The sequence below is a fragment of the Sturnira hondurensis genome, unplaced genomic scaffold (assembly GCF_014824575.4).
Source record: "Sturnira hondurensis isolate 20B ecotype Veracruz unplaced genomic scaffold, ASM1482457v3 Scaffold0015509, whole genome shotgun sequence".
NCBI classification, from domain to species: Eukaryota; Metazoa; Chordata; class Mammalia; order Chiroptera; family Phyllostomidae; genus Sturnira; species Sturnira hondurensis.
The window spans coordinates 8099039-8126510 of record NW_028088140.1 but is presented as its reverse complement, the minus strand read 5'-3'; the positions used below and the strand labels follow the sequence as shown (position 1 = coordinate 8126510).

Sequence of the window (27472 nt, the reverse complement as noted above, 5' to 3'; positions counted from 1 at the left end):
TTAGAAATGCACTCAGGCCACCTTAAATAGAAAGGGGATTTATTGTAAAAACTAGAACCTACAAGCTATCCAGTACTATGGCATCCTGAGGGGCCAGGGACAGGAGATCTCTGCATTACTTATTGTATATGCTTCTGTCTGTGTGTCTACCTGGTTCCTCCATTATCTTCGCTGGTCCTTACTCTCTATGAATCTATTGTTGAGGTTGTACTATTTGTGATTTCTCTTTCTTCATTGCTTCAGTCTACATGCTCCTCATACCTCTAACTCTGTCTCATAGTTTCTCTATATGCTTTCTTTCTGCTTTAGTTCTCACAAGTAACTCTCTAATTAATTTCATTTTTGTAGGTCAAACTTCCAGGAGAACCTATTGGACTTGTTCATTCATTTAGGCATTCGAGACATAGGTATGGAGTACGTGCTATGTACAGGCAGCATACCCTTGTGGTAACCTGGACCCCAGTGTCAGAGCTCTCTGAACGATTCTTCCACCCTCATCCTAAAAATGCCTCCTGTTTCCCTGCAAGCTTATTAGAGATGCTGAATTTGGCCCCCATTCCAGACCTACCAAATTGGACTCAACATTTTAACAAGATCCGCAAATGATTTGTGAAGCTTGAAGAGCATTTCTTTAAACTTCTAGATCTTAAAACTGGCCACACATCGGAAACAGCTGAGAATTTAAAAACTTGTTAATGCCTGGGTGCTTCCCACAGAGGTTCAGATTTAATTTTTTTCAAGGACGTAGCCTGGAATTCAAAAGGTAGACAATTCAAACATGCAGGTAGGTTTGAAAATCTCTGACTTAGTGCTGTGTTGCCACCGACCAGCTGTGAGCTTAAAACAGTTTGATTACTTTCTCTCTGCTAGATTTCTCATCTTTTTTAAAAAGATTTTATTTATTTATTTACCTTTAGAAGGGAAGGAGAGAGGGAGAGAAACAGCAATGTATGGTTGCTTTTTTGTGCATCCCCTGCTGGGAGTTGGCCTGCAGGGAACTGGCCTGCAACCCAGGCATGTGCTCTGATTGGGAATCAAACTGCCATCCTCTGGTTCACAGGCCTGTGCTCAATCCACTGAGCTAAACCAGCCAGGGCGATTTCTCATCTTTTAAGTGGAAATAATATAGCCTATCCTGTCTGGCTCAGAGTTGTTCAGAGGGCCAAATGGTACTATAAGTGTAAAATTGTTTTGATATATGTGCCATACTTCACTTAAGTTCTTTAAATTCATCTATTGCATTTCACTGGGGATTCAATGAATCAAATGTATTATTAAATATGAGAATTTAGGTAAAATAGTGCATAAAGATAACGTAAAGTTCACATTGTAAAGCTTTACCAATGAAAAGTGAACACTGTCAAGCTTAATCTGTGTCATGACTGCTGTTATCCCATTTTACCTATCATGTAATTGAGGGTTCAAAAGGTTATGGAATCTCGGAAGTCCTGGAAGACTGTTAAAGAGAACTTATTCACTAGATGCCTTTAAAGCAAAACAAAACAAACAAACAAACAAACAGCGGGAGTGGGGAAGACTCTAACCAAGACCGCCGCAGCAGAGGTCAAGACTACCGCTATGGGGGAGAGTTTGTATTCAACTCCTGATACAATGGGTTCAGTGCCGATCTATTGCCAGGGGCCAGGGTGAGAGACAGAATGGAAAATTACTAAGAGGAACTTGGTTAGATATAAAGGGTCAATGGAAGAGGAGCTTGATTTGAAATCAAGGGTGAAAGAAGAGTGGTCCTATACCAAGGGCATATGACCTTGGTAAGGGGATTTTTGCTAAGCTGGCTTCGCAGGATTTTTGGGAAAACTGCGCTCAGCAGGCCAAGGATGAGGCCTAGCCTAGAAGAGAGAGCAAAAGACACCGACTGTAGTTTGCTCCAGAAGCATGCCTGTCAAGGCGGAGTCAGGGGCTGAAATTGGATGGTCTATGTCCACACATCTTGCTGACCGTACAACTCTCGAATCTGGGTTGGACAGCTAAACCTCATATCACCCAATTTTCCTACAGCTGCACACCCACGAAGTCAGACTACTTGGCTGCATTCCAGCTTCAAATCAGATTGACCCCAAATCCGAGTGTTGGTTCCCTTATCTGCACTGCAACTCCAAGTTATCAGCTTCCTCCGGGAAGAATCATTTCCACTGCAGACTGTGGGGCAGACCCGCACGCACCTGCTGTGTACCAATCACAGGCCCACGCGCAGGGGCGCTAGCAACGGCCCTGGGCGGGGCCTTAGCTCCCACCAGTCTCCTCCGACCTGCTGGCCTCCCATCGCCCTGATTGGCCTTCCGGAGATGACGTAGGAGTCCACCTCAGCCGGTGGCCCCAGAGTCGGAGGGCCGGCACGGTTTGGCGGAAGTGGTGTGGGCGAGGTGAACCCGCAGTGCAGAGAAGCAGCGCAGCGCGGTAGAGGGGACGGCAGCAATGACGCGCTTCGCTCTGATGATTGTCCGACAGTGAGTATTGCTGTCGCGGTGTGCCTTTCTGTTCTCGTCGCTGAGTGCGTTTTGGAGTGGGTGAGGGGACGTTGGTCTGTCATCCCTTCTCCCTGCTTGCTCACCCCTCTGAGAGTTGGCTGGGATGGGGGATTTTCTAGGTGTTTTCGTACTTGCTGTTTCATTTCGACACCCCCCCCCCCCCCCCCNCCCCCCCCCCCCCCCCCCCCCCCCCCCCCAGCTATCCCCAGCCATCCGGAGCCAGGGAGGCAGGTGTTAATATCATCAGCCTTGTGTTACAAATGAGGAGAGTGAGGTCTAGGTAAGAAAATGGTCGAGGTTCCCAGACACATGGGTGACAGACTGCAGCTGAAGAAAGACAACTTGGTCTCCCCACCTCTCTGTGCACCGTTTTGGTTACCAGCAAATTGCGAAGACTGCGGAATAACTAGTCCGAGACTGATATTTTTGATGATGGCTGCTTTCACCTATCCTCCTCTCTCCGTCTCTGCAGTTCTTCCTTGTTTCCCACTCCTTTGCCCCAGGCGGTCAGCCCTACAGACCTGTTTCTAAGGTTTATTTCTTCCCTCCAGAGGCTACATTACTGGGAGAGGCAAAAGGGTTCCGCCCTCCTCTCAGCCGACCGCATGGCCCCAAACTAATATTTTAATAACACTAGACGGAGCTAAATGCTGGTATGTCTTTATGTCTCATCTTTTTCCTTCTCAACACTTACTTGTCCGCTGTTAATGGGAAGTGAAATTTAGGGTGGTTAAAAGCACAGATTTTTTTTCAAACAAGAGAGACCTCGGGAAGAATCAGAGCTCCAGCTACAAGCCTTGCAACCTGGTCTTCTGCTAATTGCCTTATCTTTCCGACCTCCGTTTCCTGATATATAAAACGGGGATAATAATAGTACCTACCTCCCTGGGTTAGAGTAAGAATTAAATGTGAGCAAAGTAAAGTGTGTATAGCATGATGGTGGGGAAGAAATATATCAGAAATAACCTCTTTCTATAAGGAGAACTCCAATTAAAATGCAGTTAATCCTCAAATACCTATGTATAGTTTATCAGAGCAGCATTTTGAGTAGGTACTATGTGCCAATGGTCTGGATTACATAAATAAATAAAATGTCATTTTTAATTTCATGGAGTTCGTAAGGAACACTAATATGATTTAACCTTGTCAAGCTGACTTTTAACTGATATCTGTTCTGTCCCATTCTTCTTTTCCAGGAAGATAATCTTGGGGATCATCTGAAAGTGTCCCTTTAGGATTTACAGGATTTTAATGACTAAAATTAGAAGTCAAATTCTTCTGTATCTCTTCTTTCCCCTCTTCGTTGATGGAATACCCCCAGTTTATGACCTATTTAAGCTCATAAGCTAGTCAGTGGCAGAACACGAATGAGAGGCCTGACTCGTCCAATGTTAGAGCACTTTCTGGTTGCTCAGACCCAGCTAGCACAGTGCCTGGTGTATAATCGAAGCTCAGAGGTTGTAGGAAATGGGGGTTAAAACTCTCAGAAAGTCAGGTGATCCCTATTTAGATGCTTAATAAACAGTAGTTATACCAGTGTGGATTTTATCCCCTTCCCGATTCTTAAAAAAAGGCTTGATTTTCTAACTAACTCCTCACAGGATTTCTATAGAAACCAATTAAAAAATGTCTTAATGAGTGATGTCAGGCACTGTTGTAGTGAAAATTCTGACAACAATCCGGTGAGGTAAGGATTGCTCCTCTATTTGCAGATAAGAAACTGAGATGCAGAGGGCATGTAATATGGTTCAAGCCACATGGCAGGTTGGGGAGGTGGGATTTGAACCAAAGCAGTGTGACTGCACCCCATACGCTTAACCACTGTACTCTTCTGCATCCTGTTTTCCTGAGTTGCTTAGAGCCTAGTATTTGTAGATTGGTCAGATATCACCAGGCATTTTAGAGGCTACTTTTTATTTTTCTTAATATAATTGTGAATAATGATAAGAATAGTTTGTTTTATTCTGTTTTATTTGTGGGAAAGTAGGATTATGGTAAGCTGCTTCCCTGCCTGGACCATCTCTCTTTTCTCCTTCAGAATTTTCAAAGCTAAAAAGTGACAGTTCTTTCAGGAAAATAAATGATTTCAAACTTGATTGATAATCACTATCATTAAATATAGTAACTCTTAATGGAATCAGCAGGATTGGATCATTTAGCATAATACTGGAAAAAGGTAGTTGAGTTTTCTGTTGCCTAATTTTGTATAACCCATAAGATAGTCAAACACCTTGAAACTGATGGCATGATCAATATTTTTTGAGTTGGATAATTTTATTGAACAGAGCCTCTTCAGGTATTGCAAAAAATCTTTAAGTTCAACCAACTCCTCTATGACTCTTGTGCTGTTAACTGTTCGTGTGTTTACCTTTCTTTATCATGTACTTGGGAGGGAAAGTACCTTGTGTATCACTTTTGGAATAGAATGCCCAAGATTTCAAACTTTAAGTCTACTGATATTATTAAACTGTAAGTTCCCATGATTTTATAGCACAGCATTGTCAAAAACACCAGTGTGTATTGGCATTTCCATCATCTACACAATAGATTGGAGGTCCTAGTTTTCTTGAAACATTATTTATAGATGTTTGCAATCAGTCGCCTGCAGTCCATCCATTTCACTTCCATTTAAAACTAGTTCTTAAAACTGAACATGTTTTTTTTTCCCTCTTCTCCCCTGAACATGTTTTTAACAAGCTAAATTTAATTCACTTTAATGACTGAAAGATGATGCATTAGTAAAGTTATTGATAACAAACCTGATGTTTTTCTTACTCTACCTCTGGCAGTAGTTAGCTTACTTTTTGTTGGGTGCTAATCGTTGTTGTAGTTTTTAAAGAAAAACAAGCAAAAATAAATATTAAGTCATCTGTAAACTTTTATATATAAAGGTAACATATAATTGTTATCTTACTGTGATATTTGTTTCCTGGGAGTGGGCTTGATCCTAGCCTTTGCACCTAGGATTAATCTATATACACACACAAATATCATCATGAATTGGGTATTGCTTTCTTTTCCCCCCAAATATCTAGGGAAAGTCTCCATGTTACTAACCCTTGAAATCTTCGATGCTTTCAAATGGATTAATTGGTGTAGAGGAATTAGGATAAAGCTGAATTCAGGATTAAATATCAAGTGAGGCTTTACATTTCCATGTATGCTACAGCATATCTATTTTGAAAACTTGCCCTATATATACTGATTTCCCGTGATTTCTTTCTCTTGTGGCACACTGTGTGCTTGACTGTTGAATTCAAATTCTTGAAAAGGATATACTTGGGAAAGTAAGCTTTCTATATGATTTCTGAAGAAATGCCATAGAATATAAACTAGGACTAACAAGGTCAAACACCTTAAGTGAAGAACAGTGTAATAATCTACAAAATGAATGATGCCTAATTTGTGGGGCCTATAAATGTCTGGTCATAAGACTTCACTTCTTGGCAGAAGCATTTGGATTCCTGCAGAGTCGAGTGTTGTGTTTTGGAAATGGATCACACTGCAGATTTTGAGCGGTGTTATTCCCGACTCCTTCAAAATATATTGCTCTGACCTTACAGCTCCCTTCACCTTTTCTACCTCTGTCACAAGCCAAACTTTGGTTAAAGGAAGTAGATTAATAGCAAAACTGTTTTAGCTACCTACTTTTCTTTCTCACTCCCCAAGTTAGATACAGACCTCTTGGTAAAGCTGATAAAAGCTGTAAAACTGAATACTTACAAATGCTTTTAGAAAAAAATTATATTTCTAGAGTCCTACTCTGTTATATTTATAAAGAGATTTGAAAGCAGAAATGATCAGTAGAATGCCAGGGATTGTAATAAAGCAGTAATGAATGCAGCAGTCTCTGTTGACTTATAGCTAAATGAAATCCTTTGTTACAATCAGAGCTATTTTTTCTCCTTTCACTAAGGCAGTGCCATTACAAAACTGTCAAAGTACTTGATATTCCATTTTTTTGTGGGATGACATTTTGATGATATAACCTTTTATCAAATCAGCTATTTAAATTAAATTTAAAAAATTGAGCTGTCTTTTCAGCAAGCATATAAAAAATTGTGATCTCTGCTGAACTTTGTGATTTTGTAGAGACCTGGACTGGCAATATTTAAAAGTTTTTCCTCACCCTTAATTTAAAATTTATAAAATGAATGAGTTTGTGATCCACATAGAGTCCGCAAAACCTTTTAAAATTTCTGTATAAAAGTAAATATGGGATGAGGGTGCTTCTTTGAATTCTGGTGGAAATTGAATTTGGCTACAAAGCCACTGTCTAGAAAGCTACAAAGAGAATGTAACTTGTATTTAAATAGCAATTCTTTCATCCTTGGTCTTAGCAAGATTATGAGGCTGAGACAGAAAGTGAATCCAGTGATTGAGAACCATTTTCTGTATCCCTGGTTATTTCATTCGTCTGAATGGTTACTATCCTCTTTCACATCCATTTCAAAAGATTCTGAGTTTATTTGAGTATAAGGAATCTTCCATTAATATTAATAACCATGATATGGTAAGTCAACAGTAAATAGTTCTGTGTAATTTCATTTACTTGTCATACACTTTTTAAAAAAACTAATAAATTGACATTTAGAAACAAAACAATTCTTCCTAGGCTTCCTGTTCTCCTTACCCTGTAGATGACCACATTTATTAGTTCTTTGTGTATTCTTCCAGTGTTTCTTTGTTCATATCCAAATGTTTATTCTTATTTCCCTCCCTTCTAAAATGGTGGATTTAAAAAATCTGCACCTTGCTATTTCTACTTAATGATATATGTTATGTTGGTGATATTTCCATATCTTGACGTACAATCTTTTTCTTTTTAGGGGACACAAATACAAAGTATTCCGTTATGTAGATATACCATTGTTTATTTCGTAATGTAAAAAGTTCCTTGTTAATGGACATGTAGTTTATTTAATATCTTTGCTATTAGAAATAATACTATGACGAGTATTCTTTTAAATATAGATGAATGCAGGTTCAGTAATAGGGTTGCTGGGTCAAAGGGCAAATGGATTTGTCATTTTGATGGATATTTCCAGGTGACACTCCATAGTCAGAGTACATACACTGAGGTTCTAAGTTCCAAGATTTTCTCCATAATAGGATGGTACAGCCTCTGGCTGTGCCTTTAAGGTACTGGAGCCAGGTAGACACACAAGTAAAAATTACTTAGCATGCAGGTGACAAATCAGTCAGGGTAAAATGGCAGTGTGGAGTTGGGGCATTTAAATGGATTGCTGGGGTGGGGAATAGGGCTGGGAGGGAAGGCAACCTAAATAGCTGGCTGCTTGTGTTGGGTCTGGAAGAAAAAGTACCTATTCACCAGGTCCAGCAGCCAGTGTTTTAATAAGCCCACCTGGGGATTCTGATAGACAACTCCATTTTGAGGGATTGGGCACCTTTCCTTTCCAAGCAGATCATGTCTTGGTAGTGTTTACTTTCATCCATGGCAGATGGGGGAACTTGTGGGTACAGTGGCCCCACATAGTACTATGTTGAATAAGAGAGGTGTAAGTGAACCTCCTTGTCTTGTTCCCAATCTTAAGGGGAATGCTTGTAGTTTTGTTCTGGTAGAGGAGAAACAGGAACAGGTTGGTAACTTTTTTCTAAGCAACACAAAAGGTTCCAGACAGACCTGAGTTTGTGATTCTGTCTTTAAGATCTGATGGAGTTCCTTTCCGGATCTAGTAGCTCAGTCCCATGGGAAATTTTCTTTTCTTTAAGTAGTGCTTCATTTAAAATAAAGTGGGAGTTATCAGCTTTCATAGTAACAGGTAAATGTAAATTAAAGTCATGGTGAGATAAACCGTTTATGTGTCAAATTGGCACAAATTGAGAGCTCTGACATTACTTGTGGGGGAGCTTTGCTCACAGAGCCTCCCGTCTGCCATGGATGAGAATAAGTCTACCAAGACAGGATCTGCTTGGGGAGGAAAGGTGGCCAGTCTCTCAAAGGAGAAGGACCAAGAGCCTTTTCCTCAGTGGGGCTTTTATTGGGTTCAGTTTGCACAGGAATACAGGTAAAGCTCATCAATCATTATCAGGCAGTAAGGATCAAACAATAGATAACATACAAAGAACTACCAGGGCTTATTCTGAGTCAGGGTCTGTTGGCTAAAGGGCTGTAAAAGTTTGGAAAACAAACTCATTTCATGCTTGGACCTTTATCAGAAAGTTGAGAGCATTCTTAGCAAAGCAGGTTTCACAGGATTTTATGTATTCTTTCTTAGGCCTGATTGCCCCAGGGAACTCCCCATTCCTACCCAGGGCTGCACCACCCTCTGTCATTGTTTCAGGCTTAAGTCAGGCAGGGGAAGTAAGGCAGCCAAGAGATTAGGAGACTTTTTGCAGATGGAATGAGGACTCCAGCCATGTCAAAGCTGAGGGGCAAGGGTCCATCACCTTCTTTTGCTATAGCCCCCAAGTCCTTCCCTGAGGGCCCCCCATGACCAGGCTTGTCTTAGGTCATCCCTCCCTTGAGGAATCTTCCTCATCATTGGCTAACTCACCATGCACTGAGGGCTAGGCAGGGTGAAGTAAAGTGGGCAGAGGTGGCGGGCCCTACCAGGGAGATAAGCTTTGTCTCCTTTTAGTGGCTTGTGGTCCCAAGGTATCTCACTAAGCCTTAGCTGTGGGAGGTTACAGCTTCTGAAATCAGGCAGGGTGGTTCCCAACAATTATAAGTGATGTGAGGATGTGAGACACTCCAGAGAGGTATAAAGGGGAATGACCACTTTGTGAAGCTGAATATTTGCATACCCATGGCCCAACAATTTTAGTGCTAGGTGTGGGTGAGCAAACTTTTATAAAGGGCTATCAGATAGTAAATACTTTAGGCTTTGTGGGCCTTACAATCTGCCTGAACTGCCTAAGTCCACTGTTATAGTATGAAAGTAGCCAAAATGACATACAAACAAATGAGGGCTACTGTATTCCAATAAAACTTTGTCTACAGCCCTGGCTGGTGTGGCTCAGTGGATTGAAGCCAGCCTGCATAGCAAAGGGATGTTGGTTCGATTTCTAGGTAAGGCCACATGCCTGGGTTGCAGGCCAAGTCCCAATTAGGGGGTGCGTGAAAAGCAACTACACATTGATGTTTCTCTCTCTTGCTCCCTCCCTTCCCCTCTTAAAATAAAACCATTAAAAAAAAGCTTTGTTTTTTGCTTTTTGCTTATCCTTGAGTGATTACTAAATATAAGCATGCATCAGAATCCCTTGGTGGGTTTATTAAAACAGATTTCTGGGTCCCAACCTCTGAGTTTCTGATTCAGGGTGTCTGGGTGGGACCCAGGACTTTGCATCTTCCCACAAGTTTCCATGCAATGCTAGTGATGCTGGTCCAGGGACCACACTTTGAAAACCACTGCCCTAGATAATCTGATGCACTCTGTACAAGCTTATTCATAGCAGTAGAAACCCAAAATGGAAATATTTTAAATATCTATCAACAACAGACCATATAAATAGATTGTGCTAAACCCTTACAGCAGAGTATTACATAGTAATGAAAATGTAAGGAACACAGCAACATTCCTCAACATTGATGTATCTCACAAAATGTTGAACACAAGCAACATGCAGAAGACTGCATATAGTAAGAAGCAATTCATTATAAAGTTCAACAACAGTTCAGCTAATCTATGCCCTACATGCTGGGACAGCTATGAAGATAGGCAATGAACTTTAAAATGTCCACGTAATGGATCCCCTGGGGGAGGGAGGTCATGGTGATTGGAAAAGGGTCCCTCAGAGGGTGGCATTGATCTATTAACATGAGAGGCAGGGTTTTATTTGTTTGTGTTGTTTTATTTCACAGTTTTTAAAAGATAAGAGAAACGCATTAAGTTAAGTCTTTAATTTCTATAAAGCTCTGTCCTAGCTTATAAAACTCTTGCGAGCTTACGAAAAGCTAAGCAGTATTCTAAACACTTTGTATTCAGTCAGTCGTCACAAGAGTCATGTGAGATGGAGACTGTTACTGTCCTCAAGAGCCAAAGCAGTTTTGTTCCTGAGCCTGATATATGGCAATGAAGTTTACTTCAAAGATTTTCACCTCATTGACATAGAAGGATGTAAATAGGGGCTGTAGACATTTGATTCCAAATGAGAAAATTTGTTCTGAAGACACCTGTTTCCTTCAGAATGTTTATCTCCCATGCCCAATTCCGTGCCCAGTATCCATACAGAACAAGCCAATTTCTTTCTCAAGGGCAGCCACTGGGCATCCTTCAGTGCCTTACACTGTGCTTAGCACATAGAAAGAGCTCAAGGAAGTGTCAGCTGAATTCTCCTTGATAGCCTTTCGTGTATTGATGGCGGCTTTAACTGTGGTTCTACCCTGGCATTCAGTCTTGTCCCAGTAACTGCCTTCTTCCCCCCCCAGCCTCAATTGATTGTGATTTTGTGACAAAGTTTCCAGTCCTTTCACTCTTCTGGTTGCTTCAAAATTGGTTTGGTTTGGTTTTTTAATTCTTAAATGTCATAGCCAAACCTCAGTTCTTCAGCATGGTCTGAGAGATAGGTGTCAGCATTACAAAATGGAACAGCTTGGGAAGAGCTAGGACCTAGGAGAGGCTGGGTGGAGTCTGAACGTTTGTGTGCTGCTTTCCCATTCAGTTCACTCGCTCTTTCCGTTCAGCAGTAAACAGACTGACTTTCCCATTTAGGTCCTGCTGCCGGTGAAGATTATTTTGGTCAACACCCTTATTTTAACAAGAATATTTAACAAAAAATAAATATATGTTTCTTTCCCACCTGCAATTCACTTAAGATTGATTCGTGGCCTATACATTTTAATCTGGGCAGTGTGAAATTCTTATCTTGTCAATTAAGTGCATTAAATTATTATAAATATTAATTTAGAATAAATTTTACAGGTTAGATTATGAAGTATATATGTTACAAAAGATATGCTTGCTATCTTTACCTTTCATTGCTGATTTTTTTCTCATCTTAAAAATAACCCATTTGGTAATAAAGGTTTTTTTCCTACCCTCTCTACTTTAGTGGACAAACAAGATTAAACAAGGAGAAAATAATTCAAGGTTGGTATATTATTATTTTTCCCTCTTTCCTTAGAGTTCATGGGATGTGTGAGTTACGTGGGCCTGGTGGGGCAGGGTGGACTGGGTGCAGATCTGTACTGTGAGTTGGGATTACAGAATAAAGCATCTTAGTCACAGAAATGAGATAAGAGGATGGTGACCAGGAGGACTCGTAAGTGTACTGGGTGTGAAGGACAGTACTCCCGGTTGCCTCTGGGTAGCTTTAAAGTGGCCCCCGGCAGCTGATTAGACTGTCTTAAAATACAACTGCCTGGATTTAAGATGATTTTATATTTGGAATCATAAAGTTTACTGGCTGATGTTAATGATATTTTTCTGCTAAGATATTTTAATTTAAGTAGTAACAGAGGATTAAAAAAGGGAACTGTTCTCACCTGAATGCTTACGTTATTCTGAACAGGTCCCCCTCCCTTGTGTTCAGATCTTTTAATCTCCCTATGGAGATTAAAAGATCTGGCTTTGAAAGAATATTTTGGTAAACTTTCAGCTAGACCTGCTATTTCTGTGCTGATTATAAAACCATTTTATTTTATTTTATTTTTTTCCGTTCAGAGATTTGGGGTTGGCAGAAATTGATTTTCGTGCCCAGTGTGCCTGAGCGCCTCTCCAGGGTTCTAGTCAGATAATGGGCCTTTTGTTTTCCATTTCTTGTACCCACCCCAAGTTACTCTTTGGACTTTTGTCCCTGACCACCTTGTCCTTCAGTGCTGCTCATTTGTTTCATATATTACAAGTTGACAATGGACCATGAATCAAAGTTTTTGTGTTCATACTTTAAAAAAAAATTTTTATTTTTAGAGACAGGGGACGAGAAGGAGAAAGAGAGGGAGAGAAACATCATTGTGTGGTTGCCTCTCATGTGTCCCCTATTGGGGACCTGGCTTGCAACCCAGGCATGTGCCCTGACTGGGTATTGAACCTGCGACCCTTTGCTTCACAGGCCCGTGCTCAATCCATTGAGCTACACCAGCCAGGTTGTGTTTATACTTTTTTTTTTTCAGGTTTCTTTTGTGTTCTTTTTCTAATTTTGTAAGTTAGATGCTTAGTTTTTGAAGTTATAACCTCCTTTTTTTAAAAAAAGCATGCCAGACTTCCATATTTTTAAGTACCATTTTGGTTGCATACCTACAATTTTGATACGCATTCAGAAGCAAGCATCTGAAATTTCCATTGTGATTTCTTCATTGATCTCTGGGTTACTTAGAACTGTTTACTAAGCTCCCCAGTGACTGGGCTTGCTTTGCTGCTGCTGTGCTTCATCTTTCATGACTGACCTCCATCCAGTCATCCAAGTGATAGCTTGTGTCCCTCCCAACAGTGGTTTAATTGGTGATACTTCTTTGAAATTTAACATGGTTTATTTTTGTAAATCTACCAACCTGTGTTTGAGCAAAATCTATGTTTTCTAATTGTTGGGTCTGGAGTTACAGATCAAATAATCAACCTTGATTTTTTTTGTTCAAATCTTGTATAGTAATTTTGAAAATTTACTAATTTGTCTGCATGATCTAAATATCAATTTATGAATAAAATATGTTGAATTTCTGACCGGGATGGCCAATTTATTCTTTAATTGCATAATGTGTGCTTTTTATGTCCCACTTTTATATAGTTAGAGGCTATTTTATTAGGCACATTCCACTTTAAAAATTGTTATATATTCCTAGCAAATTGGATCACTGGTTACTTACAGTGGTCTTCACAGTTCTTACTAAGACTTTTGTCATAAAGTTCTACATTTCTGAGAGTAATATAGCTACTCCAGCTATTTTGGGAGTTGCAATTTGTCTGGTATGTATTTTTCCATTCCTTTCTTTTTAACCTTTCTGTGTACTGATGTCTTAAGTGTTATAACTTCATAAATACCGAGTAACTGATTTTGATTCTTTTAAAAAATAGAATCTGCCTTTTAATTGGCAAGAGTAGTCTATTTACTTTACTCTGGTTACTGATATATTTGGCTTTCTTCCTTTGGTGTTCTCCTTTTTCTAATTTTCGCTTTTTGTTGTTTTAATTTATTTTTTTACTTGCTTTTACTTATTTTTTTAAAATATATTTTATTGATTATGCCATTACAGTTGTCCCATTCCCCCCTTCACTCCCCTCCACCCTGCACACCCCTCCCCCACCATCCCCCCTCTAGTTTATGTCCATGTGTCACAAGTTCTTTAGATTCTGTATTTCCCATAGTATTCCTGCCCTCCCCCCATCTATATTCTACCTACTGTCTGTGCTACTTATTCTCTGTACCTTCTCCCCCCTTCTCCTCCTCCCACTCCCCTGTTGCTAACCCTCCATGTGATCTCCACTTCTATGTTTCTGCTCCCGATCTAGCTGTCCTCTTAGTTTGCTTTTGTTTTAGGTGTGGTTGTTAATAACTGTGAGTTTGCTGTCCTTTCACTGTTCATATTTTTCATCTTCTTTTTCTTAGAGAAGTCCCTTTAACATTTCATATAATAGGGCTTGGTGATGATGAACTCCTTGAGTTTGACTTTGTCTGAGAAGCATTTTATCTTCCCTTCCATTCTAAATGAAAGCTTTGCTGGATAGAGCAATCTTGGATGTAGGTCTTTGGATTTCATGACTTGGAATACTTCTTTCCAGCCCCTTCTTGCCTGTAAGGTCTCTTTTGAGAAATCCGCTGACAGTCTGATGGGAACTCCTTTGTAGGTGACTGTCCTCTTATCTCTTGCTGCTTCTAGAATTCTCTCCTTCATTTTAATCTTGGCTAATGTAATTATGATGTACCTTGGTGTGTTCCTTCTTAGGTCCAACTTCTTTGGGACTCTCTGAGCTTCCTGGATTTCCTAGAAGTCTGTTTCCTTTGCCAGACTGGGGAAGTTCTCCTTTATTATTTGTTCAAATAAGTTTTCCATTAGTGGCTGTTCCTCTTCCCCTTCTGGTACCCCTATAATTCGGATGTTGGAACGTTTAAAGATGTCCTGGAGGTTCCTAAGCCTCTCCTCAGTTTTTTTAATTCTTGTTTCTTCATTTTTTTTCTATTTGGTTGTTTGTTTCTTCCTTCTGGTCCACTCCCTTGATCTGAGTCCCAGTTTCCTTTCCATCACTATTGGTTTCCTGTGCATTTCCGTTCATTTCAATTAGTTTAGCCTTCATTTGTTCCTCTAATTTGTGACTAAAACCAACCAATTCTGTGAGCATCCTGATCACCGGTATTTTGAACTGTACATCTGAAAGGCTGGCTATTTCTTGGTCACTTAGAATCATAAGCTCTGGGGATTTGAGCTGTTCTTGAGTCATAATGTTTGGCCTGTTCACACCTGTTATATATGAGGGGCAGAGCCTTGGGTGTTCACCAGGGCTGGGCGACCCAGTCACTGGGTTGTGATGCTGTATGTGGGGGCGGGATCAGAGAGGGGAAATAAAATGACGCTTTGCTCCGTTCCACTCTCTCAGATTTCTGTCCCCTCTGCGGCTTCCCACAGGATTGGGCCCCTCTGGTGCTGGTTCCCCGGTGTGTGGGCCCGTGTACTGTCCAGGACCCTGTGGGTCTCCCCAGTGAACTCTCTGTGAGACTGGGAGCCTCTCCCGGCCCCTCAACCTGGAGAAAGTCTTTCCAGTTGGTGCTTTCAGGCTCTAATTCCCGTCGCTGGGGCCCTAGCCTGAGTGATCTGTCTCACTGTTTGCTCCTTAGCTTGGTTTATGTGCGCGCGAATGTGTGACTGGGGTCAGCCAGCCGCCCTGCACCCTCACTGGTCTGCCTGTCACCACCCCACGCTTGGGGTCTGCCAACCGCCTCTGCCTCCGCTCCTGGGTTGGTTGGAGAGTCGGAATGATCTTTCCTGCCCGACCCCACTCTGCCGCTGACTCCGCCCCTCTTACCGGTCTGGTCGAATGGTTTGTTGTTCAGTTTTCACTGTTTTGGCTGTGTTTTTGTTACTAAAACTTCACTGTCTTTAAACTTAGTTGTGTGTGGGAGGGGACACAGTGTTTCCACCTACGCCTCCATCTTGGCCAGAAGTCTTGCTTTTACTTCTTAAGTGCTGCGTTTCTTTTCTTTATCCAACCTCTTACCTTCCCTACTGGCTTTGATAATGGTAATGATAAGCTATTTTTATTCTTTTAATGGTTAAAATTGAACTTTAAACTTTTACCATTCATACCTAATAAAGTACAAGATTAATATTCCATCTCCTGAAAAATACAACAAACTTTTGGTACTTTTGTTTAGTATCTTAATCCTATTTTTTTAAACCACAGTACATAGCTATTATTCGTTATTGAGACACTGTTTATATACATGTAAATGTATATAAACCAGTTCCTCATCATTTCTTTTGTATCCTAGACCTTCATTCCTGAAATATCTTTTTTATTTTTTATTGTATTTTTTCCCTTACCATTTAACCCCCTTACACCCACCCCCCCCAGTCCCGCATTCGCCACACTATTGTGTGTGTCCGTGAGTCCTTTTTTTTCTTTTTTGCTCAATCCCTTCACCCCCTAACTCCCGCACCCCTTGCACCATATTTGAAAGTCCGTCCAGTGCAGATTGGTTGATGGTAAAGATGGTTTCAGTTATTTCTATTGTTGACAATTCTGTTTTTATACTATTTAATTTCTTTTGGTCTAGATAATTTTAGACTGACAGTGCTCTTAGCACTTGGCAGATCCTATTCTCTATTGCTTTTAGGCTTTTATTGTTTCTGTAAGAAGTCTCTCAGCCGAATGATGTTCCTTGGTAGGTAATTTGTCTTTGTGTAAAACTGCTTTTGGTATTCTACAGTTTATCTTAATATATCTAGGAGGAATTTTAAGAAATATTTATCCTGCTTGATGTACATTGTGTTTCCTTTATTTGTAGATTTCTGAAAAATCCTCAATCATTATCTCTTTATATTTCCTGTCCATTTTTCCTTTTCTTTCTGGAGTTCCAATTAGATGCAAGTTGGGAATTCCCATTCTTTCTGTTATGTCTCTAGTACATCAGAGATGTGTTTCATGTGTAGCCATGCTGCATTCTGGGTAATGACTTCAGGCCTCTCTCTGAGTTTATTAAGCCTCCCTGCAACTTCTCCATTGAGGAGATTATTTTCTCCTTCAGCAATTCTATTCTTCATTGTTACGTGTTCTATTTGGTTCTTTTAGAAAGCTGTCTGATAGGTTTTGATGAGTTTCTGTTATTTGCTTATTTTTGTGATTCTGCCTTTATGTTATTTTATAATGTATATTTTTATTTTGGTGTCAGAAGTGTTATTGGTTCTAAATCTGTTACTTATTGTTTCCATGGTTTTTATTCATGATGGATTAATTTCTTGTGTGTTATGTCTTTGGTTAAACTATTTGCTCTAAATTAGTAGAAAGTTACCCTTTATTGAGAATGATTTGCTTTGAAGAGGGTTTACATTTGATTTTACTACTGACCTGAAACTACAATATATTAGCTTCCTTACAGGATAGCTATAATATTTGGGTTTCAGCTCAAGGTTTTTGGTTGCTTTGCTTTGTCTCTTGGAGATTTTTGCTTATATCCCGTGAGCCCAGGAATGCATCTCTTTCTCCCTCCCCCCCCCCCAGTTGTTCTGTAGCAGGATAACTCTTCAGAGTATCTCATCAGCCTTTCTTCTGTAAACAGAGGTTCCAAAGTATTTTTAAAGTGAAAGAGAAGGGAGGGAGGGAGGGAAGATACAGTATGGAACATATGGCAGTGGAGATAGAAGGAAAAACTTTCCTAAGTGATGATCCTACCACCCAAACATAACACCTGAGTTGAGTACATAAGATCAGAGCCAGCATTAGTAATAAAATATAGCTAATAAAAGGATGGGAAGATGTGAAAAAGTAGAAAGCTTGAGGCAGTTGAATTTTCATTATCATCCAGTTCCCATTAGGCAAACATTCTTTTGGGAAAATTTGAATACTTGAGCCTTTTATAATGGATTATAGCTTAATTTTACTTGTCAGTTCTCTGAAAACTTATGTGGGAAAGTACCCAAGGAAATAAAATATGAGTAAATGCATTTATAGTTTCTCACATGTGATTTAATTTGCATACCTTATGTATATTTTTGAATGGTTTGTTCTTTCTCTTACTGTCATAGGACAAGGGGTAGATGAGCCTCTTTCAGAAACTGGATTTAAACAAGCAGCTGCTGCTGGTATTTTTCTAAATACTGTGAAGTTCACTCATGTTTTCTCCAGCGATCTCATTAGGACAAAGCAGGTAAGTTTAGAGTCAAGGTTTAGGGCGATGAGTCCAAAGGTTCAGCAGTTGTAACCTTGAAGAATATGCTACCAGAATCTGTAGGGAACTAAAACACACACACAATACCCCCAATCTTCCCCTCTCCTCAATAGAGCTACTTTTTCTTTTTTTTCATTTTTCTTTATTTCATTTTTGTAACTTTTAAATTAGAATAGCTTGGGGAAAAAACCAAACAGAATGTGTAAAATAAAAGCAGAAGACAAAGAAAGTGTCAGGAGAGAGAAAGAGAGCCAGAAGAAACAACCGATAGGAGAATTTAACTCACAAAGACATCAAATACTGGAATAAGTAGATGCAGCTAAATAAAACAATGTTACTGCAAAGAAATAAAAGACATTTTTGAAATATCTTAAATATCTTTAGGGAATAGACTGACTATAAAAACTACCCCAGAGATTTAAAAAAGAACCAAAGCAACTGCTAAAAGCTCAGCAGAAGGGGAATTTTCATGACAACTATGAGGGAATAACAGGGCTGGAAGTTAGCCTCTCCTGAAAAACAACTAGAGGACAAAATTTATCAAACACTCTTTTCAGATATTGGACTTTAGCCAATGTGAATTTATAATCCCCAAATGACGTAAACAAATGAGGTGAGCCCTAGGATTGTCCTGAATTTTCTGCTGAAACAATATCCAGACTCTGGTAGGAGAAGCCAAATAGAGCCCAGTGGTCTCAGTAAGTTCAGGAGCTAGAGCTTAGAATTTGGGAAGGTTGAATAACTAAAATACGTGGGGCAGTGTGAGGTGCACAGAAGAAGAACTCTAGAAATATGTAGAGGGAATCCCCTTAAATCTTCGATGGATTATTAGTCTGCACATATGTAGAGCAAAACTGTATGAAGCCATGCAAAACACAGCTTCAGGGGAGAGAGCAAATGCTGGGGAGTTGTAAGCTGAATGATTCCTAGAATTCATGGGGTTTGGGAATCAGTTTGAGTTCCCATCAGCTGAAGTAAAGAAATTTCATTGAATACACAGAGCATACAGCAGAGTTGTCATCAGATCACACCTTAACAAGTGAGGCTAAACTGTCCTTAGAGGAACTTAGTGAGGAGAGAAATAGAAGATATAACAAAAAAAACCCAAATTTATCTTTTAGAGATAAATAATACAATATTCTGAAATGAAAATTTCACAGGATGAAATTAACAGCAGAATAGACACTGTAGAAGAGGTCAGTGAACATGAAGACATGGAACCAATATTCTGAAATTACAGAAAGAAAAAAGACTAGAAAAGAAGAGGTGAAGTTTCAGTAAAGCACAATGTTAAGTGATTTAATTTACATGTAGTTGAAATCCCAAAAGGGAAATGAGAGTGGGAGATGAGTACGAGGAATAAAAATGAATATTTTGAGGAAATAATGACTAAAAAAATGTTCAAATAGATACCCAGTGCAAATTCTTTGAAAAATTAGGTGAAATATAAACTTTCAAGCAAAAGTTGAGGGACCTAAGAAATAGAACCCAGTGGGGAGTGTTCTATTTTTTTTTTAACGTTGATCCATTGGGTTTTGACCATGGCGCCAGGGTAATTCAGTGATTGAAAGGGTCATTTTTTTCTGTAAAAGGTGCCAAAACATGGGGCTGTCTATGTGGAAAAATGTGAACTTTGAATCTTACCTTACACAACACAAAAATTAACTTGTGATTGATCATAGCACTAATCTAAAACCTAAATTTATAAAACCTCTGTAAGAACACAGGTGGAAAATCTTCTTAAAGGTTTTTTGGGGGACAAAGCTGATAATTCTACAGAATTGTTGGAAGAAAATAAATTATCAGATGCAGAAAGTGTAACAAATCCCAGTCAGGATAAAGGAAAACCCACTTCTACACATATCATAACGAAATGACAAAACTCCAAAGAATAAGAAGGAAAGGCATCATCTATTAAAGGATGACAGTAGGTTATCAACACATTTGTAAATGTCAATAATAATGTCTTTGAAGTCCTGGGAGACAATAGGATCAACCTAGACTTTTACACCCAGTAAAAACATTTTCTAGAGTGTATGTGAAATGAGAACATGTTGGACAAATAGGCTGTAAAGAACTTTCAAAGGATAACTGAAAAAGGAATATAATTGTGGAAGGAAAACCTGAGTCTCAGGAAAGAATGATGAGCAAAGAACTTGGTAAAGTTTTACGTAAATATAAACAACTATTGACAATATAAAACAGTAATGATGACAATGTCTAATTTGTGGGGAGAGTGTTAAAAAACAAGGCAGGTTGTAGACTTAATTTCTACAGTTTTGCTAATACAGTGTCTCTTGTCAGTTAAAAATAACCAGGCATGCAATGAGAATGAAGTGTGTATGAAAATAAATAAAAAATAAAGGCAGCAGAAGCAGCCATTGGGAGTTATCTGGTAATGGGAGATATCAGACACAGACTTTAAACAGTCATTTAATGCATAGGTAAAAGATGTGGAGAATATTAGCAGAGAATGGGAAGCTCTAAAGAAAAATCAAATGTGAATTCTAGAACTGAAAATAAAAACTAAGACTTGATGGATTTGGCATCAATTTTGACATACCTGAATGGAAAATTAATGAACTAGAACGTTTTCTGTAAAGAATCAGTAATTTTTTTTTGTGGGACATGTGGTCACAGCTGTTCAACTCTGCTGTTATACTTTGAAAGTAGCCATAAACAATGCATAAATGGCTGCATTCTAATAAAACTTAATTTACAAAAACAAATGATGGTCTGGATTTGGCCTGTAGGCTGTAGTTTGCTGACTTCTGAACTAGAAGTTATGTTAGAAGGAAATATGAAAATCTGGTATGAAGAGACAAAGGACTAGCAGTGCAAAGAGAGGCACATTTCTCAAAGAAAAATTAAATCTAGTTCTTTTTTTATCCACTAAGAAGCCAAGTATTATTTTGGCCAGAATGATTATTTTTATGAGAAGAGAAACAGTTGTCTTTTGATTTTTCAGACTGTGCATGGGATTTTGGAGAAGAGCAAATTTTGCCAAGATATGACAGTAAAGTATGATTCAAGACTTCGGGAAAGAGTAAGTAACTTATGTATTATTCTTTGCCAAAAGTTATCAATAACCACGTCAAGTTATCACATGGCTAAAAATTTATTCCTGCTAGGGATATGGAAAGAGCTAACATTCATTAAGAATCTGTCATGTAATAGTCACTGTCACAAACTCTCATACATGGTATCTTATTTAATTATTAAAATCATATCATACACATCTTAAGTTATAAAAGCAAGGTATACTTACAAGAATTTAACACAGTACTGAAGAGTTTAAAATAAAATAGAAAAGCTCTCTTCCTTAGCTTCTCAATTCTACCCCCTGGCTTTAAGCATAAATAGCCCACTTTATATAGCAGCAATGAATCTTTCTGAAACTGTGATTTAGCTAAAACCATAGGACAGTTTCATATCTGAGATTTCACTCCAAGTCTCCTAGAAGACTTTTTATTATGGCCTATAATATTGATCTAGAAGCTGGTTAATGTCCCTGTCAGTCCTGTGATTTCTTCTGTACCTGGGCAGAAATGTAACAGAATGGCTAAGGCATCTTTTTAAAAAAATACATTTATTGACTTTAGAGAAAGAGGAAGGGGGAAAGAGAGAAAAACATGGACTGGCTGTCTCCCATGTGCATTCAAACCATGGCCTGAACCTGCAACCTAGCTACGTGCCCTGACTGGGATCAAACCCCAACCTTTTGGTGAACAGAAGGATGCTCCAACCAACTGAGCCACACCAGCCAGGGCTGGTTAGCACATCTTTAAAAAATTCCTTTTTGTAACTTACATGTGTTCTCTGTTATAGTTGTATGTGTGTGTGTGTACACACACTAGAGCTCCAGTATAAATGCTGCTTGGAAAGGCTCATTTTGTGCCTGAGAACCAGTGGTCAAATGTTAAAAAAGTTCTGAGTTCAGTGAACACTGGACAGGACCTGTTATCACGTAGTAGTAGCAAGCAGTATTTATCATCAGGCTGGGACATCTCTCTCTCTCTCTGAGTTCTCTCCCTGAGGAATTTCACCCTCTCTCATGATTTTAGTTAATGAGCTGATGATTTTCAAATAGGTACTTTTAGCTTAAGTCTCCACCCTGAGCTGCACACTCATATGTATCAAGCTGCCCCACAGCTGCTCCCTGCTCAGTGGACTGCACTCCTTTCTCCACCTGGCTCCTGCTTTACCCAGCTGTTCAGACCATTCATTCTGCATTCTTCACTGTCTCTCACACCACACATCTGTCATCATCTGGTCAGTTCTACCTCTAAATGGTTCTTGAATCCTTCATTGATTTGCAAACCCACTGCTGCCATCCTATTGCAGTTCATTGTCACCTGTCACCTAGATTTCCCTGTTTTCACTGCACTTTCTTTTCCAATCTAATGTCCACACTGCAAGCCAGAGTAATCTTTGGAAAATTTGGTTGCTGCACACCTGTATAAAGCAGTTCACTACTTCTCTTTTATCCTCAAAGCTAGTTGGTGCTCTGACCTGGCTTTCTCTCATTGTGCTGTGTGATTGGATCTGTTGCCCCCACCTGCCTCCTTCCTTTCCCCTTGTGCTCATGACTTTCTGGCCCTGTTCCAAGTGGTGCAAGTTTATTAATCTTCACAACAGCCAGCTGTGAAGATTTAAAAACATCATGTTTTGGCACCCATTTTACAGGTGCAGAAAGGAAGGCATGCAGAAATCAAGTCCATGCTCAGGGTCACAGAGCTAGTTTGTGGCAGAGCTCAGATCAAAGTTGAGGCCATCTGGCTCTGGAGTCCCATGTTTGGATCCCTGGTCATAAGCCTCTCGAGCATGTTGGAGTTGCCCAAACGGCCATGCTCTTTCCTCACTGAACTTCTGAATTTCCCGCCACTCTCCCCAGAATACTTGCTCTCCAGACCTGGCCCGGTTCCACTCACCCCGAGGCTTTGGCCTTCTCTGATCCTCAAATGCAGATTGGAAGTCTCTAGCTGTATGAGTCTCTGTCCAGTATTTCCCTCCATCACAGCACTTTCCCACTACCATTCCTAGGTTAGTGTCCCCACTACACTGTGGTGTCCATAGGCACAGGGAGCCACATGTCACCTGCTCTCCTTCACTGCCCTGGCCTTACTGCCTAACGTGCTTCAGCTTAGCATTTGGAATATTTAACCAATGGATGTTTCCATTCTTGAACAAACAGAGCAAGTGATGATTATTAATGTTCCTCTCTGTAATAGAGGTTGCTCCAGATACAATTGAGGATGTAAGAGTTGGACTTGAGGATTATAAGAGCAGCTGGTGAAAAATATGCATATGCTCTTACAAAAATATTTCACCGTTGGACTCTGTTTGATGGTATTGTTAGAATTTTCTGGTTTCATTAATGCAGACCGTACACAATGATTTATCTCTTTTAATATTTTATTATGCAAGTAATCCATTATTATTGTGGGGAATTATGAGTTCACAGGAGATGTAATAAGGTAAGTAGAAAGAAACCACACTTCCTGGGGTGATTGTACTTAATTGCTGTATTGCAAATTCACTGGATGCACTTTTGTTTATTGGACCATTGCAGAAATACGGGGTTGCAGAAGGCAGGGGGCTGAGTGAGCTAAGGGCAATGGCCAAAGCAGCTGGGGAAGAAATACCTGGGTACACACCACCTGGAGGAGAGACCTTAGACCAGGTATGTAGCCCTGGGGCACGCTGATGAACTTGCCAGTATCACCGTAGCTGAAATCTGACCTTTTTTTTTGTATGTTAGATGTTCCTAAATTTTAGATAAGCAGTTTGAAAGTTGTTTGGTTTATAAAACAACTCTGCATGATACCATTTTTTTCTTTTGAAGCTACCCCTCGCTTTCTCATTGACAATATTAAGTTGGCAGTCATAGCTGATAGTGAATTTAAAGGATGTGTGCTATTGGATGTAACTATTAAGAAAACTCTTTGAATATTAAGCAGTAACTTCAGCAGTGGTAGTGGTAGTCAGTAAAGTGAGTGGTGATGTTCAAGGAGAATGAGAGGCAAAATAATTCAAGCCATAAAATCCTCAGGCCTCTGCTGCCTCTCCAGTTCTGTGATAGTATCACCATTCTTGCATTTCTTTGGATCATTCTGCTTTTAAATTCTATTGGTGATTTTCCCCCTTGTTCATTATTTTCATGATTCTTTTGTAAAGACTTTCTATTAACTTAGTAAAGGAAAGGGTTTTTTTCCTTGTTGTTCTAAGTAAACTGAAGTGTCAGATTTAGTTTTGTAGTTAATACTATTTCGTGGTTGTCTGTTTACTTGCATACTTCTCCAGCTAGACTCTGAGTGCTTTGAGTCAGGAATTAGGGATTGTACCTTAGTCATCTTTGTCCCCAATGTGTTTCCATAATCCCAGAAATATGGTGGGACCTCACTAATATCCATAGAAATACGGATCGAGTGAATAGAAATATAGTGTTTTATCTACTCATATGGAACTTACAGTGACAAAATAGAAAAACCCTATCAGGTTTTATGTTTCTGTTTTAAGACAGACGTTAATCTCACTCATTGCACCTTTTCTTTGCTTGTAGGTGAAGATGCGTGGAATAGACTTTTTTGAATTTCTTTGTCAACTGATCTTGAAGGAAGCAGGTCAGAAAGAACTGATTTCCTCAGACACTTCAAGCAACAATTTGGAAACTTCTTTGGCACAGATATTCCCTTTAGGAAAAAACTGTGCCTCCAAATTTAATTCAGACAGCAGCGCTCCAGAATTAGTAGCCAGTGTCTTAGTTGTGAGTCATGGTGCCTACATGAGAAGCCTGTTCAATTATTTTCTGACTGACCTTAAGGGTTCCTTACCAGCAACTGTGAGCACCTCTGAACTTACATCAGTCAGTCCCAACACAGGGATTAGTCTCTTCATTATAAACTTTGAGGAAGGAAGAGAAGTTAAACCAACAATTCAGTGTGTTTGCATGAACCTACAGGATCATCTAAATGAAGTGACTGAAACTTGCTAAAAATCTAACTGTTTTGAGCCTCTGAGGGAGGGAGTGCCTTTGACTTTATTTATTTTCACCCTCTGCTATTGCTGATTTGGAAACAGTTAAAAAGCTTTCTACTGTAACAGGTGTTAAAGCTTGAATGGAATCATAGCCACATGAAACACTAATGGAAAACCATTTAGAACTGACTTTTGTTTGAGTGCAGCAGACATTTTCCAGAATATTTGTACCACTCTGCTTAGTTATATCTCTGGATCATAAATGGATGAAGGAACTCAGTATTGCAAATTGGGGGATTAATAACCTGCCTATGTTTGTTTCTTTTGATATTTTTCTTTAATGTCTGAAAAATCTAGTTAATTTTATTTGCTCTTGATAAGATACTGTATGTTTTGTGCTATCTCCATCCAGTGCTTGGAAAAAGGAACTATGTATAATTTCCACTGAATATTTATAGTGCCAATATGGTATATTTTAAAAGTCCTTTAAATGAAAAGTGCTTACCATTGTAAGTTTATATAAAGCAAAATGACACAAATTTTTAATACAGAAATCAGCTGTTGGAATTGTTCACTCTAGAAGGTTTGATATCTGAATAAATGAAAATTAGGGTGCAGAATGATCTGGTGAGGAGGAAGTTAAAGCATCACTTGATTTGAAAGCATTGAAGCAGGAATCTGAGCAGGAAAAGAAAATTCTTTCTTATCTAATCTGTAGGTGGAAGGGTTTAGTGTGAGGACCACTCTAAAGAAAGTAAACAGGTACCAGTGTATTGTACAGAAACCTCAGAATAAAAGTGTGTGCTTCATTAAAGAAAAATGGCACTCTGATAACTGCAGATGTGAGATTTTGTGGAAGGCACAGATGAGGTTGCCTCGTTTTCCCACCAGATGGCAGTGGTGAAAGGGATTTTGGTTAACTTAATTTTTTACATATAATTAGGCCCTTAAAAATCCTACCTAAACAAAGACGTGTTTTACATGCAGTTGATTTTCAGTTGTCGTGTTGATGAATGTTCTGAGTCTCAACTTCTAAAAGAATTAACACTAAATTGTGTCAGTTAAGGCTAAAAACATGTCTAGTCAATATTTACTTTGAACACCATTGAAGCCACGGGTGCGGGGTGGCATTCTGTTCGTGGGCCCAGTGCCAGCTGCTTTCCTGCCAGTATTGGAACAGAGCATGTGGCTGAGCACCAGGGAAGTACGCTGCAAATGAAACTTGGACAAAACAGCCGAAGGACGAGTAATAATAATAATAATACATGCATTCCCACCATCCAGAAATAATATCCCCCCTTTCTAGGACGTAACTGGTTGTGATGTAAGTCAGTGTCCTCACCCAATCCCCACGGTCCTGTGTCCTCTCGTGCTCTGCAGTGGCGCCTGCCAGGGCGAGCCTGCGTGCACGTCCATCCGTTCTTCACACTTCCACCTGGTGTTGTGAGGCCACAGTATTATTTTGGTGTTTTAAAAATATACATAAATATCTTCAAGCTGTCTGTATCCTTTATTTTTACTTATTTTATCTTGGGGCTTTTATGTTGATTTGTATACATCTATTTAATACCACTCCTGTTGAATAAATACGGCATTTTGTGTATTCTCCTCTATTAGTGGGCATTTGTGTGTATTCAACATTTTCCCATAAGAATTGCTGCAGGGAGCAGCCTTTTGCATCTCTTCTCCTGCTGGGCAATAAAACACGTGCATCTCCTGTCGCCAAGAGCTAAATTGCTTTTGGAATGGCTGTTTTGTTTTTCAGCCTTGTTAGCAGTATTCAAAAGTTCCTATTTTCCACATCTTTGTCAACACTTGACTCTTGACAAATTTTTGTTAATCTAATGAGTGAAAAATATTATGTTACTATTTTCATGAGCTTTTCTGTGGTTACTAAGGGGTCTGGGTGTTTTATGCTATTACAGTTGTCCCATTCCCCTCTTCATTTCCCTCTACCCTGCAACACCCCCTCCCACACACATTTCCCACCTTTAGTTCATGTCCATGGGACATACATGTGAGTTCTTTGGCTTCTACATTTCCTATACTATTCTTTACCCTCCCCCTGTCTATCTTCTACCTACCATTTATGCTACCTATTCTCTGTACCTTTTCCCCCATTCCCCCACTGATAACCCTCCATGTGATCTCCATTTCTGTTATTCTGTTCCTATTATAGTTGTTTGCTAATTTTTTTTAGGTTCAGTTCTTAATAGCTGTGAGTTTGTTGTCATTTACTGTTCATATTTTTTTGTCTTTTTTCTTAGCTAAATCCCTTTAGCATTTCATATAATAAGGGCTTGGTGATGATGAACTCCTTGAACTTGACCTCATGTGAGAAGCACTTTGTCTGCCCTTCCATGCTAAATGAAAGCTCTGCTGGATAGAGTCATCTTGGATGTAGGCCTTGCATTTCATGACTTGGAATACTTCTTTCCAGCCCCTTCTTGCCTGAAAGCTTTCATTTGAGAAATCAGCTTAAAGTCTGATGGAAAGTCCTTTGTAGGTAACTGTCTCCTTTTCTCTTGATGCTTTTAAGATTCTCTCTTTATCTTTAATCTTGGGTAATGTAATTATGATGTGCCTTGGTGTGTTCCTCCTTGGGTCCAACTTCTTTGGGATTTTCTTGAGCTTCCTAGACTTCCTGGAAGACTATTTTCTTTGCCAGATTGGGGAAGTTCTCCATTGTTTTTTCAAAAAAGTTTTCCATTTCTTGCTCTTCCTCT

At 39.4% G+C, this 27472-nt stretch overlaps 1 protein-coding gene across 1 annotated transcript; it reads left to right on the top strand.

The window, feature by feature from the left end:
- Positions 1–2340: 2340 nt before the first annotated feature.
- On the top strand, positions 2341–26349 carry TIGAR (TP53 induced glycolysis regulatory phosphatase). Its single transcript, XM_037064704.1, has 6 exons — positions 2341–2468; positions 11505–11542; positions 17626–17747; positions 20737–20814; positions 23341–23451; positions 24331–26349. The coding sequence occupies exons 1-6, from the start codon at positions 2437–2439 to the stop codon at positions 24760–24762; spliced, it is 813 nt and encodes a 270-aa protein (XP_036920599.1). The 5' UTR covers positions 2341–2436; the 3' UTR covers positions 24763–26349.
- Positions 26350–27472: the final 1123 nt, after the last annotated feature.

Coding starts and splice junctions, on each gene's coding strand:
- TIGAR (XM_037064704.1), top strand. CDS start 2,437: ATGACGCGCTTCGCTCTGATGATTGTCCGACA. Junction 20,815..23,340: donor ATTCAAGACTTCGGGAAAGA/GTAAGTAACTTA, acceptor GGACCATTGCAG/AAATACGGGGTTGCAGAAGG. Junction 23,452..24,330: donor GAGGAGAGACCTTAGACCAG/GTATGTAGCCCT, acceptor CTTTGCTTGTAG/GTGAAGATGCGTGGAATAGA.